This window comes from Bidens hawaiensis, unplaced genomic scaffold (genome assembly GCF_021521415.1).
Source record: "Bidens hawaiensis isolate Kalapana, Puna unplaced genomic scaffold, B.hawaiensis_p1.1 tig00000780_1, whole genome shotgun sequence".
Classification (NCBI taxonomy): Eukaryota; Viridiplantae; Streptophyta; class Magnoliopsida; order Asterales; family Asteraceae; genus Bidens; species Bidens hawaiensis.
The window spans coordinates 567,858-582,024 of record NW_027491045.1 but is presented as its reverse complement, the minus strand read 5'-3'; the positions used below and the strand labels follow the sequence as shown (position 1 = coordinate 582,024).

The 14,167-nt window shown below is 35.4% G+C and overlaps 2 protein-coding genes and 1 long non-coding RNA gene across 3 annotated transcripts; all 3 read left to right on the top strand.

The window, feature by feature from the left end:
* The first annotated feature begins 4,960 nt into the window (after positions 1–4,960).
* LOC143535302 (uncharacterized) lies at positions 4,961–6,617 on the top strand. Its single transcript, XM_077029594.1, has 2 exons — positions 4,961–5,918; positions 6,010–6,617. Exons 1-2 carry the CDS (start codon positions 4,961–4,963, stop codon positions 6,615–6,617), a joined length of 1,566 nt encoding a protein of 521 aa, XP_076885709.1.
* A 50-nt stretch (positions 6,618–6,667) lies between these two features.
* LOC143535292 (uncharacterized) lies at positions 6,668–8,002 on the top strand. Its single transcript, XM_077029586.1, has one exon. The coding sequence runs from the start codon at positions 6,668–6,670 to the stop codon at positions 8,000–8,002; it is 1,335 nt and encodes a 444-aa protein (XP_076885701.1).
* A 1,672-nt stretch (positions 8,003–9,674) lies between these two features.
* Positions 9,675–10,587, top strand: LOC143536291 (uncharacterized). The gene is made up of 3 exons (XR_013135865.1): positions 9,675–9,952; positions 10,058–10,139; positions 10,485–10,587. It is a non-coding gene; the product is annotated as an uncharacterized LOC143536291 (long non-coding RNA).
* Positions 10,588–14,167: the final 3,580 nt, after the last annotated feature.

Here is a 14,167-nt window from a genome sequence, read left to right as displayed (position 1 = left end):
GATGACCTGTTTCAAATATGACCCATTAGCCTCGAACTTTGTCTAAACGAATAACGAACCACCCTATAAGATATTTAAGAGAAAATGATATGAAATTGAACCAAACCGCTGGTTTGTAATCTATTTAAGAACTTCTTTATTGAAACCAGTTAAAACCGATCATGAACAAAAACAATTTAACAATTTAAAACTGAATTGATAACATCATCTAAAGATGCAATATTACCTGCGACTGAATAACTGAAACCTATAAATCAATCATATGAATGTGGGGGTGTTTGGATTCCTTATTTTTACCTCCTTATGACTTATCCATAAGTCATAAGTTACAACTTTGTGACTTATGGAACCTTTCCACTCACACGTCAACCAAACCCAACAATTTTTTAACTTAGTGTAATTCTAGAGAAATTTATTTTTTTTAATTAGTAGTCATGAATGGAGGAAAAATCTAAGAGGAAATGATTGAATGTTAAAATATTGTAGTTATTACAAGATTAATGAAATTAATCTGAGATGTTAGTTTTAATAAGAATATTCTCATAATAAATGTTTTTAACATGTGCTCTTATTGCACATGTTAGAAAATCCCTATTTTATTTTTTCTTATGTTGTGTTCTCCTGTTGAAGTAAGGAGAGAAAGGAAATGAATCAATTCCTTTCTTTTCACTTCATTTTCACTTTATATTCTTCTTTCCTTTCTTCTCATTTTCATCTAATTATTTTCAATTTAGAAAGAAAATAAATCCACCTATTTACTTATCATTTTCCTTATCTTTCATTTCATTTCTTTTATGTAACGACACTCGGAATACACATTTCCTTGTTTTTTTTTTTTTTTCCTTCTTTTAATGAAACTCGGAATCACAACACTCCACTTCTTTCTCTCAATTTCATTTTCTTTCTTTCCTTTAATGAGACTTGAGAACCCATCGTTAGGGTTAGGGTGAGCATAAAACCGAATTAACCGAACCGCAACCGAATAACCGAAAAAACCGAACCGAAAGAAACCGAACCGAAGCATTAACCGACGATTAAATTTTTAGTTTTTCGAAAAACCGATTTTTGGGTTTAAGTTAGGTTATCCATTTTAAAAAAACCGAATAAAACCGAACCGAACCGATTAATCGAACCTATGTTTTCTACGTGTTTTTTTAATATGTTATGACCAGAAACATAACACCAAAAGAATCTACCATTGATGGTGATGAAGATGATCAAGATTTGGTCTAAACTTTGAAGATAAATAAGATAATGAATGAAGATTCCTTTAGTTTTTTTTTATTAAGAACGTTGTTGAATTTTAAACTCTACTACTCAAACAACCTTGTATTTGTTTGGTTTCACATAACACGTGACTATTTTTGTATTTTAATTTTTTTATGTATGAGGTACTATATTTTTTTTGAATTCTTTTTTTTGTAATGTCTACTCACAATAAAAAACCGAAAATAACCTAAACCGAAACCGAAAATAACCGAAAACCGAATAACCGAAAAATCGAATAACCGAAAACCGACTAGTTGGTATTCTAAAATAACCGATAGCTTAGGTTTAGGTTTGGGTTTTACCCAATAATCGAACCGAACCGAACCGTGCTCACCCCTAGTTAGGGTAATTTTGGGAAATAAAGTGTCTACTTTGAGGTAACATTATATTTATACATCCTAACTTTGTGTAAATTTCAAAAAAAAAAATTCACATTACATAAAGTTAAATAAGCCTTTGAAACAAACCCGTAACCAAGCTATTCTAATTTTATTCATTTTCATATTACTAATGGAAGGGAGGGATGCTAAGAATCTTATGCTTCTTGAAATTTATATTAGAAGGTAAAAGTTTAATGAAACAATTTATGTAAAAGACACGTTTTTTGTGTATGGGCAATGTTTTAAGTTATCAAAAGTATATTTAAACTGAAAAATAAATTGATATGTCTTATAAGAAAAGGTTGCGTTGTTAATTTGAGTCACTCAAGATTATATGATGGGATGGTTAAACTGTTAAAGTAACCTCATAACGTGTTATAACTCTCATATTGGGCTTTTTATGACGTCAATAGAAGCAACCTTTAAAATCACTTAACCGTGTTGGGACCATATAATTATATATATATACAATTTTCAACTTTTGTTGCATCAATCTGTTGTACATTATGCTACTTCAATTGTACATAGAAACATGTGGTTTGTATTGTATGTAAACTTTAACAAACATGTGGTTTATATCCTATGTTGACAAACATGTGGGTGACCTTAAAGTTACAGTCATCCCCAACTTCAAAGAAACTGTGCGATGTTCCAGTAAAATTCTCATCTTACCAGGTGTGTTTACGCTTACAATTGCATTTCATTATTTAAGGCTCGGATTTATCTCAGTCGGAAAACCCCAATTTTGTAATTCGGTTGATTTCATGCAGATTTGTTACAGTTGGCGTTAGTAGAGTGATACTTTATCGTTAGGGGTGTTTATTTTTGTATTTGCCTAATTTTATCTGATTTGATAAACCCTAATGTTTTAATTTGGTTAGTGTTGTCTGTCATTAATACTGAATATGATTTTATCATTGGTGCTTATAGTTTATTTGATGAAAGACACCGCTGAAAACGATGTTATCATTGTTGTTTATACTTCCATAACTATAACTTTTTGGTGTCTTCTACACAGAATGTGAAATATAAATATTTTAGTTGACTTAGTGGAAGATATTAAACTTTTCTGCATTTTACGTTTATGTTTTTGTAATCGAAGTGACATTTTTTTTAGGTTAATTAATATTAATATTAGAACTTCTAACAATATCTGGTAAGTATTGGTTTAAATTAATAATATAATTTAGAGGTATTAGAAAATTAATAGAAATTAGTGAAATATGAATGGTTGGTGTAAATGTGTAACATATTCAAAGATGATGATTTTTGTATCCTAAAACGTCGGTGATAACATGGCCGACCACAAACACCTATCTAAGACATTAAATAGCATAACAGTTAAATACATCACATGCAGATTCATTTGTTTGATGACATATGTTCTTATTGTTCAACTCTATGTCATTTACAGTCACTAATGCCCATGGATTTACAGTTTTTTCACATCTGGTGCTAAAATGACAAAAATGCCTCTGAATCAACATTAATATGCTTTGATAATCCATTTATAGTTGGACTATTTCTACTAAATGAACATGCATTTTTATCATTTTGCAATTCACAATTTTATGACCTTAAAAGTAATTTTAATAACATGTAAACTACACATGACATATTTTGGGCAAGTCATACCTGCGGTCAAGGTACCGAGGTTGTATACCGCTGCCTTGACATGTAGTGCAGGTCAAAGCACCCGCACCGTCACAGTTTATGCATTTAGAAACTTCTTTTTCTCCACCTCCAAGCTCACTGTTACAATACCACTTCCTGTGCAAAATCTGTATGATTCTGTAATAAAAAAAATGACATCTATCAAAATTAGAATAACATAATAACATATGCAACAAATGTTAAATAATTATTTGAGATCATAAGTTTCATTAATATTTGATTTTACAATGTGATGAGAAGTACACAACTTCACAGTATTAGCATACATAAATATACATTATTCATTTGCTATGTAATATGAATCTTCAAATAAGATCATTTGAAGTTTATTATATAATCTAACTTGATAAATTTACTAGAAATGAAAAGTTCAAGAAAAACTAGAGTAATTACTTACGTGCCCTGGTTCCATTGCAGGGGAAGCATGGTTGTGTATGTGGCCTAATAGATCATGAATTATATCATTGTTTTCATTAATTTTTTTCCTTTCTAAAGTATAGTGTTTGGTTAGATGCTTTGACTTTAACTATTTTAACGGATGTTATATGGATGCACAACCTTAGCTCATGTGTCAGGCTTTTTTTAAAATTTGAACTATATGTACTATTCTGATTACATAGCAATTGGTTCTTTACTTTAAAAATTTTGTTTTACATTTATAGGTTCTAATTTAGGGTGTGTATGGGCTTGCTTATTCAACCTCCTTATAACTTACATAGGTCATCAATTAAAAGTTAGATGTGATGTTCAGTTAATGATAATTACAAAATGGTAAAAACAAGAGGCACACGTATTAAATAACATGCTAATATCGTATACGAGAACGAGCCATGTATCTTGTCTTTTGTTAGGTTATTTTTAAATCTTAACTAAATGCTGAATTTTTTGTTACGCAGCAGCCGTTTGTTTTGTTCAACCTACTTTGCTGCTACTTTGTTTCAGGTTTGTTTTCTTCACTTTTTGCTTGTATGTATATTTTCATGTATTTACTTAAATTAGCTCTATGAATTGTGTGGTTAAACTTCTTCGTTCACTATAACAGGCGCCTAAATTAGTTTGGTTATAGTAATTTGTTTCTAGCGTTACCGTTCTTAGTTTCTCTACTATAATCTTTGCAATAAACCTAAATGTCCCTACGCAAGAGATCGCGTTCTGCTTCTCACCTACCGTTTGACACGTCTACTTCGTCAAATCAAACTCATTGTCAATCATCTAGGCACGTTGCAAGTCGATCTTCGTTAGCCTCTCATTCGTCATCCACTTCTCTCTATATTGATAATGGGGATTGTGACAGAATTTGTCAATTTTGTGGTGCCCTCTTTTGGTATGATGAACGGATTGTGTCACTTTCTACTAATCGGTGTGTTATGTATAATCAGTGTTGCAAAGGTGGACGTGTAGTTTTGCCATTTCCAAGAAGACCTTACACTTCACTCATAAATCTCTACCAACAGTCTAATTTTATGACAAATATTAGAGCTTACAATTCCATGTTCTCCATGACCTCTTTTGGTGCAAAGGTTGACAATAGTGTTAATCGAGGTCCAGGTCCTTATGTTTTCAAGATTGCAGGCTAGGTTCATCACTGGCTAGGCTCTCTTTTTCCTCCTGCAGATGCTAGACCACGCTTTTTACAAATGTATGTCTACGACACTGACTATGAGATTTCAAATAGACTTCACGCATTTAGTAATGAAACTCATTCTGAGCTTAACGCGGAAACCGTCAGCCTAATATTACGCATATTGGAAAGTTGTAATGAACTTGTCAAGCTCTTCCAAATGGCTAGAGATCTAATTTCCTCCGGTCACATGCAAACTTTTAACATATGCCTTTATGGATCTGATCGTGCTCGTACATATAACAAACCCGTTCTTGGAACTATTGGTGCAATAGTATCCGATGGTGATCCATCGTGTCACCAATTTGACATAATCATTCGCCATAAAGACGACATGCCACAACGCATATCAAAATTGCACTCACTATACATGCCATTGCAATATCCTTTGCTTCTCCCATTTGGTGAGAGCGGATGGTCACCAAGTCTAAAGCTGCGTGAACCGGACGGTTCACAAGACAAAAGGCTGACTATCAACATGTACTACAGCTACGTATTACATGACCGATATAATGTTTACACGTTGTTAGGGGGAGGTCGTTTGTCACAACAATATATGGTTGATGCATATGTCTGTATTGAAGAAAATCGTCTAGACTACATAAGAAACAATCAAAATATATTTCGTATCGAATTTCTTCAAGGCATATATGATGCAGTTCAACGTGGTGATACCGAAGGTCGAGAGGTCGGCAAACGAACGTTTCTTCCGTCTTCGTTTACTGCCGGGCCACGCTACATGTACAAGCACTATCAAGATGCTTTGGCGATCTGTAAAGTTCATGGCATTCCTCAATACTTCATTACCTTCACATGTAATGTCAAGTGGCCAGAGATTGAAAGATATATGTCACAATTTCCATCACTAAAACCACAAGACCGGCCTGATGTTATTGCCAGAGTATTTCAAATAAAAGTAAGGTCATTAATCCGCTTTCTAAAAGAGAAGAAACCATTTGGAGAGGTCGCCGCAGGTAATTTATTTGTATGACCACAAACACATATTCATTTATGTAAACCTATTACAACTTATGTTGACGTTGCTGCCATTATCATTCGATGTAGATTTATACACCATCGAGTTTCAAAAAAGAGGACTCCCTCATTGTCATTTGCTTTTATGGGTAACTCCTGCATGTAAGATAAGGGACGAAAGTGAGGTTGACAATTATATATCTGCGGAGATACCAAACCCTAATGTTGATCCTCATCTACACAAGATCGTTACTGATCTCATGATGCACGGACCATGCGGTCTGTTGAGACCAACATCACCATGTATGTCATCTGGTAATTGTTCAAAGAACTTCCCAAAAGATTACCAAGAAGAGACGTCATTTGATAGTAATGGGTATGTTCATTATAGGCGCCGGTCAAATGGCTTCACTGTCGTCAAGGACAACGTCACACTAGACAATGGATATGTTGTTCCATACAACCGTGCTCTAATTTTACATTACATGGCTCATATCAACGTTGAGTACTGTGGTTGGAGCATGCTCATCAAGTACCTATTCAAGTACATATCCAAAGGTGCCGATCGTGTTCACTATACTATAACAAAGACCCCTGCCTCTACTAGTACAACCCATTATGAAGACGTATCACACCTTTCGTTGACGGTCGATTCATATGTCCACATGAAGCATGTTGGAGGATTTTTAATTTCTTAATCCGTGACAGAAATCCAGCTGTACAAGTCCTCGCGGTCCATTTAGAGAATATGCAGAACATAACTTTTAGGGATAATTATGACCTTAATAGTCTCGTCCACGACCCATACAATAGACTTACCACGTTGACTGAGTGGTTACGTAACAATCAATTTGACAGCACTGGTCGTCACCTTCGATATGTTGACTATGTTACAGAGTATAGGTGGGAATCAAAAAGTTGGATAAGAAGATTGTCTAGAAAGACACCACCAATAGCAAGGCTTATATACGTACATCTAAGTTGTGGTGAGACCTTTTACCTACGCATGTTTTTAGGTTACCAAAAAGGTTGTCGTTCGTACACTTGCATACGAACGGTGAATGGTCAAATTTATCCGACATTTCGTGCTGCATGTGAGGCGTTAGGATTATTGGGTGATGATAGAGAATGGTCATCTACAATTGATGAGGCATCAAATTGGGCCTCCGCGTCAGAATTACGATCCCTGTTCAGCCATATGCTTTTGTATTGTGAGATATCAAACCCACTTGAACTATGGAAACAACATTGGCAAAAGATGGCAGACGATGGGCAACGAACATATGGCATTGCAAATGAAGATGACCTAAGGCAGTATGTCTTATTCGAGCTAGAATTATTACTACGATTAAGTCCTTCTGGAAAAACATTAAAAGATTACGGTTTGCCAATGCCAAATGCCAACATGCTACAACGCCTACAAAATAGGCTCTTGATGGACGAAAAAAACTACGATAGGCAGTTGTTAGCATCAGAACATGCATTGTCTCTAACACGTCTCAACCCACAACAAAGGTTGATATATGACCATGTCACATCAGCCATTTCGTCAAGTCAACAAATATTAGCCTTCGTATATGGTCATGGTGGAACAGGAAAGACATTTTTATGGACAACAATAATTGCTTCATTACGTTCCACTGGTAAAATTGTATTGGCTGTTGTTGCCTCCGGGATTACATCATTGTTAATGCCATCAGGAAGAACCGCCCACTCACGATTTAAAATCCCACTTGATTTGTCGGACAACTCAACTTGCCAAATAAAGAACACTCAACTGTCTCAGTTACTAGATGAAACATCTCTTATCATATGGGATGAGGCTCCAATGAATGACAGAAGGTGTCTCGAAACATTAGACAGATCGTTAAAAGACTTATTTAACAACCCTGATCGGCTGTTTGGTGGCAAGTGTGTATTACTTGGTGGCGACTTTAGACAAACTCTTCCTATAATACCGGGGGCTTCCAACGCGACAATCATTTCACCTACCTTACCAAGATCTTATCTTTGGAGGCATTTCAAAGTGTACAAACTAACAGAAAACATGCGTCTACACAGACCAAATCTAACATTAGAATAACAACATTCAATATCTTCATTCTCGTCATGGTTGGTCGCTGTAGGCGATGGTGATATAGGCACGACTGACATTAACGAGCCATAAAAAAAATAATAATACCACCACAATACTTGATTCCCTTTAAAGAAAATTCATTGATAGACCTAATTAACTTCATATATGATGAAGAAACTTTGGCCAACCCATCTGCTACAACACTATCAACCAAGGCTATAGTTTGTCCTAAAAATGACACGGTAAATGAACTTAATACAACAATACTAAACATAACACCAGGAATAATAACAACGTACATTAGTATCGACTCCATAGTTGCCCAACCAGGTGACAACAATGCCAATGCGTCTTTATACCCGGTAGAGTACCTTAATCTAATGAACTTTAACAGTCTCTCGCCACACATCCTTGAGATGAAAGTTAACGCACCAATAGTACTCCTTAGAAATCTAAATCCACTTGACGGCCTTTGCAATGGCACACGATTAATTATCACACAACTGTTACCAACAATAGTTGAGGCACATATAATGACCGGAAAATTTGTAGGCCGTCGTGTGTACATACCAAAAATAACCCTAACTCATAAAGACAAGCAACTACCTTTTGAAATGAAAAGAACACAATTCCCGATAAGACTTTGTTATGCAATGACAATAAACAAGAGTCAAGGGCAATCACTAGACAAAATAGGCGTTTACCTTCCAAAACCTGTTTTTTCACATGGACAACTTTATGTTGTCTTATCAAGAGCAACCACTCCTGAATCCTTAAAGATACTGATAGTACCGGAAAATAATGAAGACTATAATGTTACAAAAAAACATAGTATAATCTGACTTTTTGAAGAAAATAAACCATACATGTTCCTAATACTTTATCATATCAATTCTTTCTTAGATATAAATACTTACCATTGACACACAACACACAATAGCATCATCAATAATTTTACAATCATTTTTTTTCATTTACCCCTAATGTATATACAGTTTTTACACTATCCTATGTAAATGACACAGGAAAAAAAAATGACATACATACATCTCTCTGAGATCAAACCACGTCAGAAACCAAAGGTTATTACAATACGTGTCTTGAAGCGTTGGGTCTCAAAAGGAAAAAAAACCAGAATTGTGCTATCTATTGTTGATCAACATGTAAGTACCTTCAATTTACTATGCATATTATATTATTATATAAAGTACGCGTATATGTGACACTTGATTAAACTTATAAAACATGAATTTTTAATAATTTCCCTAAAACTATTGACATTTTCTAATTGCTACAGGCAGATGCAATTGAATGCTCAGCTGACCTAATAGACGAGTCATACTTTGAAGACATCATCAAAATTCAATCATGCTACAATGTCAGCAACTACATATCAAGTGTACCCCGAAGATCCATGGCAATATGCCCTCATAAAGCATCACTCATAATTGGCAAGAAGACACAGTTTGTCCCTGTTACTAATGACAACATACCAAATTGCTACTATCACTTCGCACGTTATTAGCAACTTCAAGAACGCATTGAATCTTGGGATCTACTTACAAGTAACATTCATCATCATAAATTAAATGTAACTATAATCTAACCTAATTCTAACACAACATTCAACATTCGCAGATTACATTGGACGTGTAGTGAGTAACCGAACTACAGAAACCAAAAACAACTTAACATTAAGAAAGATATACATCAGAGATTTCAAGTGAAAACATAATTGATGTGCCCTTCACACAACTCATGTTGATTTAAGCTTCCATGTTTCGTAATTAATGTTCTATAATATTTTCAAAAACATGCTACTAATTCTTATCTTTTCAAACAGTGACAAACAAGTGCTCGTCACCTTATGGCCTGGTCAGATTGACTTTATCGACGACAGAACAACAGCTGGAGATACAATTGCCATCACATCAGTCAGAGTAACACAATTTGGCGGTATCTACTATAACTCAACAATTCATTTCACAATATTATGCACATTACCCATTCGTCATATATATTGAAAAACAACACCTTAATCTCTAATTCACTCCTTCGTAGGTTTAAAACAGCTCGAGTCAACCTTTCTAACAACAATCACAGTGAATCCAACAGGCCCACATACCCAGACATACATAGACAGGTATTAAATCACATAATTAAAATGCCGACATAAAAACTTACATTTATCTTATTTTAGTGGCCATTTGATTTGAAAAGTCCGTTATTGTTTTAAAAACACTAATAATAGCATAATTGCGTTTTGATTACAATTTGAAAGGAAGAAGAGAAAATCTTTTTTTTAAGAAATAAGTTATTGAGCTTTACTATTCATTACCAATGTTTTATGATATAAACTACTTTTCATTGTTATTAACTCACAAAAAAATATATCTATTTACATAACAGATTCTCCGTTTCACTTTGCTATCATAGTTCAACACTTAACGTATAATGTGTGTTTGTTCCAACTACTTCACAAAAACAGGTTGATAGAACTACCGGTGACAACCGAACCACCACAACAGGCAATCCCAATAAAAGTTAGCGACATCATTAACAACATACCACATCAAAACAACGTAAGAACTAATTTACCACAACATTTCATAACAACAAAAAAAGAATAAAACCATTAATAACTATATGTGCAGACTGAAGGCAAAACCTACACATGCATATACGAAGTGGCAACCAACCGAAACTGGTACTTTGCACAGTGCTCCAGGTGCCCAAGGACTTTGTACCCAGAAGAAGAAGACGATAAAGACGGTTGCAAAACATCATTCGCTTGTCGAGACCATGAAGACAATGCTTCTCATATTCCAAAATATCTATTAAACTGCATATATGATGACATATTAATCTTTTAATTATAATTTTTATATACAATTATTAAATTCCGCATGCATATGTGTGGTTCAATGTTTGTACTCCTATTTTTCACGATTACGGTCGTCAGTGGACAAAGTTATTAGTTCTGTATGTTATGTTTCGCTTTAGTTTTTTCGTCTTTCAAATTTATTTTTTACACTTCATTAATTCTCTTTATTTTGTTTGTAGACTTTTGATTAATTAAGAAGAATCTTAACAACCGCCAAAGTAATTTTGTTTTTAACCGTATGACATACAATAGGTGCATATCATACACATAATACATCTCATAAGACTATTGAATGATACCTAAATTCATATATGACATGTACTGTTTGAATGCCTCGATAACTGACGACACAAACACAACAGATGTCGTGATCTATGATGAAACAATGACTGATGCACTAAGAACAGAATGTCGTGTGATGGTTTTAGACAAAGGAAACATTGACTAGAAAGTATTATCACCAGAGATCTATGCAATGATTGGTGTTCCAAAGTTATTTGAACTAACTAAAAGGGCTGACAACTCAATATCCGTCAACAAAATAAGCGACACACCAGACACTAATGTTCTTCAGCCCAAATCGGCATCCACATCAACAAGCCTCACACCACAAACACCAGATCCAAAGAGAAAGAGGCCAATGCAAGATGTTCCAGGTATACACGTCCTTCAATAACCATTAAATATTGTTATGACCAACGACAATATGTTGTTTATTGAACTAAAGCTTCAACTATCATTCTGACAAATTCAGGTGAAAAGAGACAGAAGATGTAAAGGGGACTCCAACAATGCATGCTTTTTGTTAACACATACTATAACTAGGTAAGAAACATTTAAATAATATAGCCTAAACACCAGCGATCTTAACACATAAAAAATTGAATTGAAACAGGTTTCACATGTCGAAAATTACGGGAAACTTATTTTGGCGGAACTAACGCACATCTCAAAGACATGGCTGTAAAATTATGCAAATATGTAATTACTAAAAGGCCCTACTATGTAAAAAGGCCTAACTAGATGTTATGTTAAACATAAACAAGTAGGTACATGACCACCAGCGCTACGCGCCACTTTTTGTAACTCTATGGCTTTTGTACCACTTTACTTCCTTTAGGTTGTTTAATGCTTAATATTATGTATATTAAGTGTGGAGTATTCTACAGGAGCTTTTTTGATACTACGTTACATTTTCATAACAATAGATACGAATCAACAGAAATTGCATTACACTTTAATATTCATCAAACAACACCTCAAACCCGCCGCAACGCGCGGGTCAACTTTCTAGTTATATACATACACATATATATAGTTATATAAAACACAAGTCCGGTCCCTAACAATCCAAAAAACTTGTAGCTACTATATCATCCGTTGTTGTTGAATGATTAGAATTATTTTCTACGTTATTTATTCGCCAAATATGTAGCTAAGCTTCGGGTATAATTTGTTCTTCTCTATGAATGCATAATTTTTTCTTCATGGTTTTTATGTACTTGAGTTTACTTACTATTTGTAGGAACTTATTTAAATTATCATTTATCAACTCGGGAGGAAACGTTAATGTTATCATAATGTTATCAGTATTTGTAACGAACGAACTTACTCAAAATTATCGACTCAGGAGGAAACACTTAAAACGGGTTCGTATTTACATGACCTCCTTATTTACATTTTTACCCCTCTTTGTAACCCTATCTATATAATAACACATTAACACTCAAACCCAACAAAACCCTAGATAGTAAAAAAAAAGGAGCCGCCGTTCTAGAGAACGGAGAGTCTCCGGTACGACTGTGAATATGAGTGATTGAGTAGAGTTAATAATCCAGATCCGGTGGTTTTGAAGTCGATGGCGGTGGCTAACGGCGGGTTGAAGCTATTCTTTGTTTTCCGGCGAAGTCTTCCGTGTAACGAACCGATCTACGTTCTTTCGTCAAAATCTGGTCAACTCGAGTCAATTGTGGTCAATGCGGCCAAGCTCAAGCAATATCAGGTAAAAACTTAAAACCACCCGACTCACTCAACCGATGACATGATCTTAAGATTATACATATGTATATATATATACAATAATCAGTCAAATAAGTTATATAACTAGTGGCAAGTCGAATATGTTTATTTACTCGTCGTGTTGCAACGGTGCACAAATGGTGGTTCTTTGGTTGGTATGGGTGAAGAGGTAGGTCCCCGCAAAGACCAGTTGGACCCGCAAGACACACCTTGAAGAGGTACGTCTGCGCAAAGACCAACTTGATCCGCAGGACCCACCATGCTCAGAGATGAAGACCTTACGCGCAGTAAGCCAGCTGTTCCCGCAGGAAAGTCTCCCTTGGTACAGTACCCTGCCTGTTCCCGCAGCTGTGGGTACAAGCCAAGAAGGAAGGCTACCCGCACTAACAGTAAGGCTACACGCATAAGGCACTAACTCTTATACTTCAGCAATGTCACCTGAAGGAATGAGCAGGGCGAGAATATTCCCGCCCAAAAGAGCCAGTCCGTACGCTTCTAGAAGATCTTTGTACTATACCTACCAAGGTATGGACAAATAGACAAGATCTGACAAAAGCAGCCCATGAACCAATCACAGGGTGACAGCTCACCGACAATAGTACGAGGAGGAGCACGCTCCAGTACAAAATGTCACTATTAGCCGCTGCCTACCCACCAACTCCCATCGTGGCACGAACGTAGCCCGTGGTTGGTGGAAAAGGAATATTATATACAGCTGGCCGTACCTGCTTGGAAACCTACCTTCGGCTATAAATACTCCAACACCTTGGAACGGTATCATGATCTTATCTTCTCTAGCTATTTCTCTCAATACACATATTCAGAGCAATCTAGTCTGATTCTCACGCCGGAGGGTGGTCACAAGGAGGAACCCCCCATTCTCAGTGACGAGCTTACGGTGTCTGTTTTGAAGGTTGAGAAGAATAACCATATTTGCCGGACCTAACCCTCGTGGGAAACATCTACTTAACCCTAAGATTATCCTTAATCTGCCGGGGTCATTTAGTGTTTCTTCAATGGGTTAAGATCTTTAAGATACTGACACTAAATTAAAAAAATATAATAATGTATTAACGCAGGAAACAATAGTGAAAGTTGTATAAATCGTAAAAAAATTAACATTTTAAAAAGGTTGTAACGGTAACATTGATTTTCCCGCGAAAATCCGGTCGATAAAGACGGGATGTTGTAGTGACGAGTCATTGCTAATTCGCGGTTGGCAAGCCTGGACGTTGTTAAAACCCTGGCGAGTAAATCCGAGCATTAAG

Excerpts from the sequence above, each read along its gene's own strand:
- LOC143535302 (XM_077029594.1), top strand. The coding sequence starts at position 4,961 with ATGTATGTCTACGACACTGACTATGAGATTTCAAATAGACTTCACGCA. Across the intron at positions 5,919-6,009 it reads ATTTGGAGAGGTCGCCGCAG|ATTTATACACCATCGAGTTT; the intron begins GTAATTTATTTG and ends CATTCGATGTAG.
- LOC143535292 (XM_077029586.1), top strand. The coding sequence starts at position 6,668 with ATGCAGAACATAACTTTTAGGGATAATTATGACCTTAATAGTCTCGTC.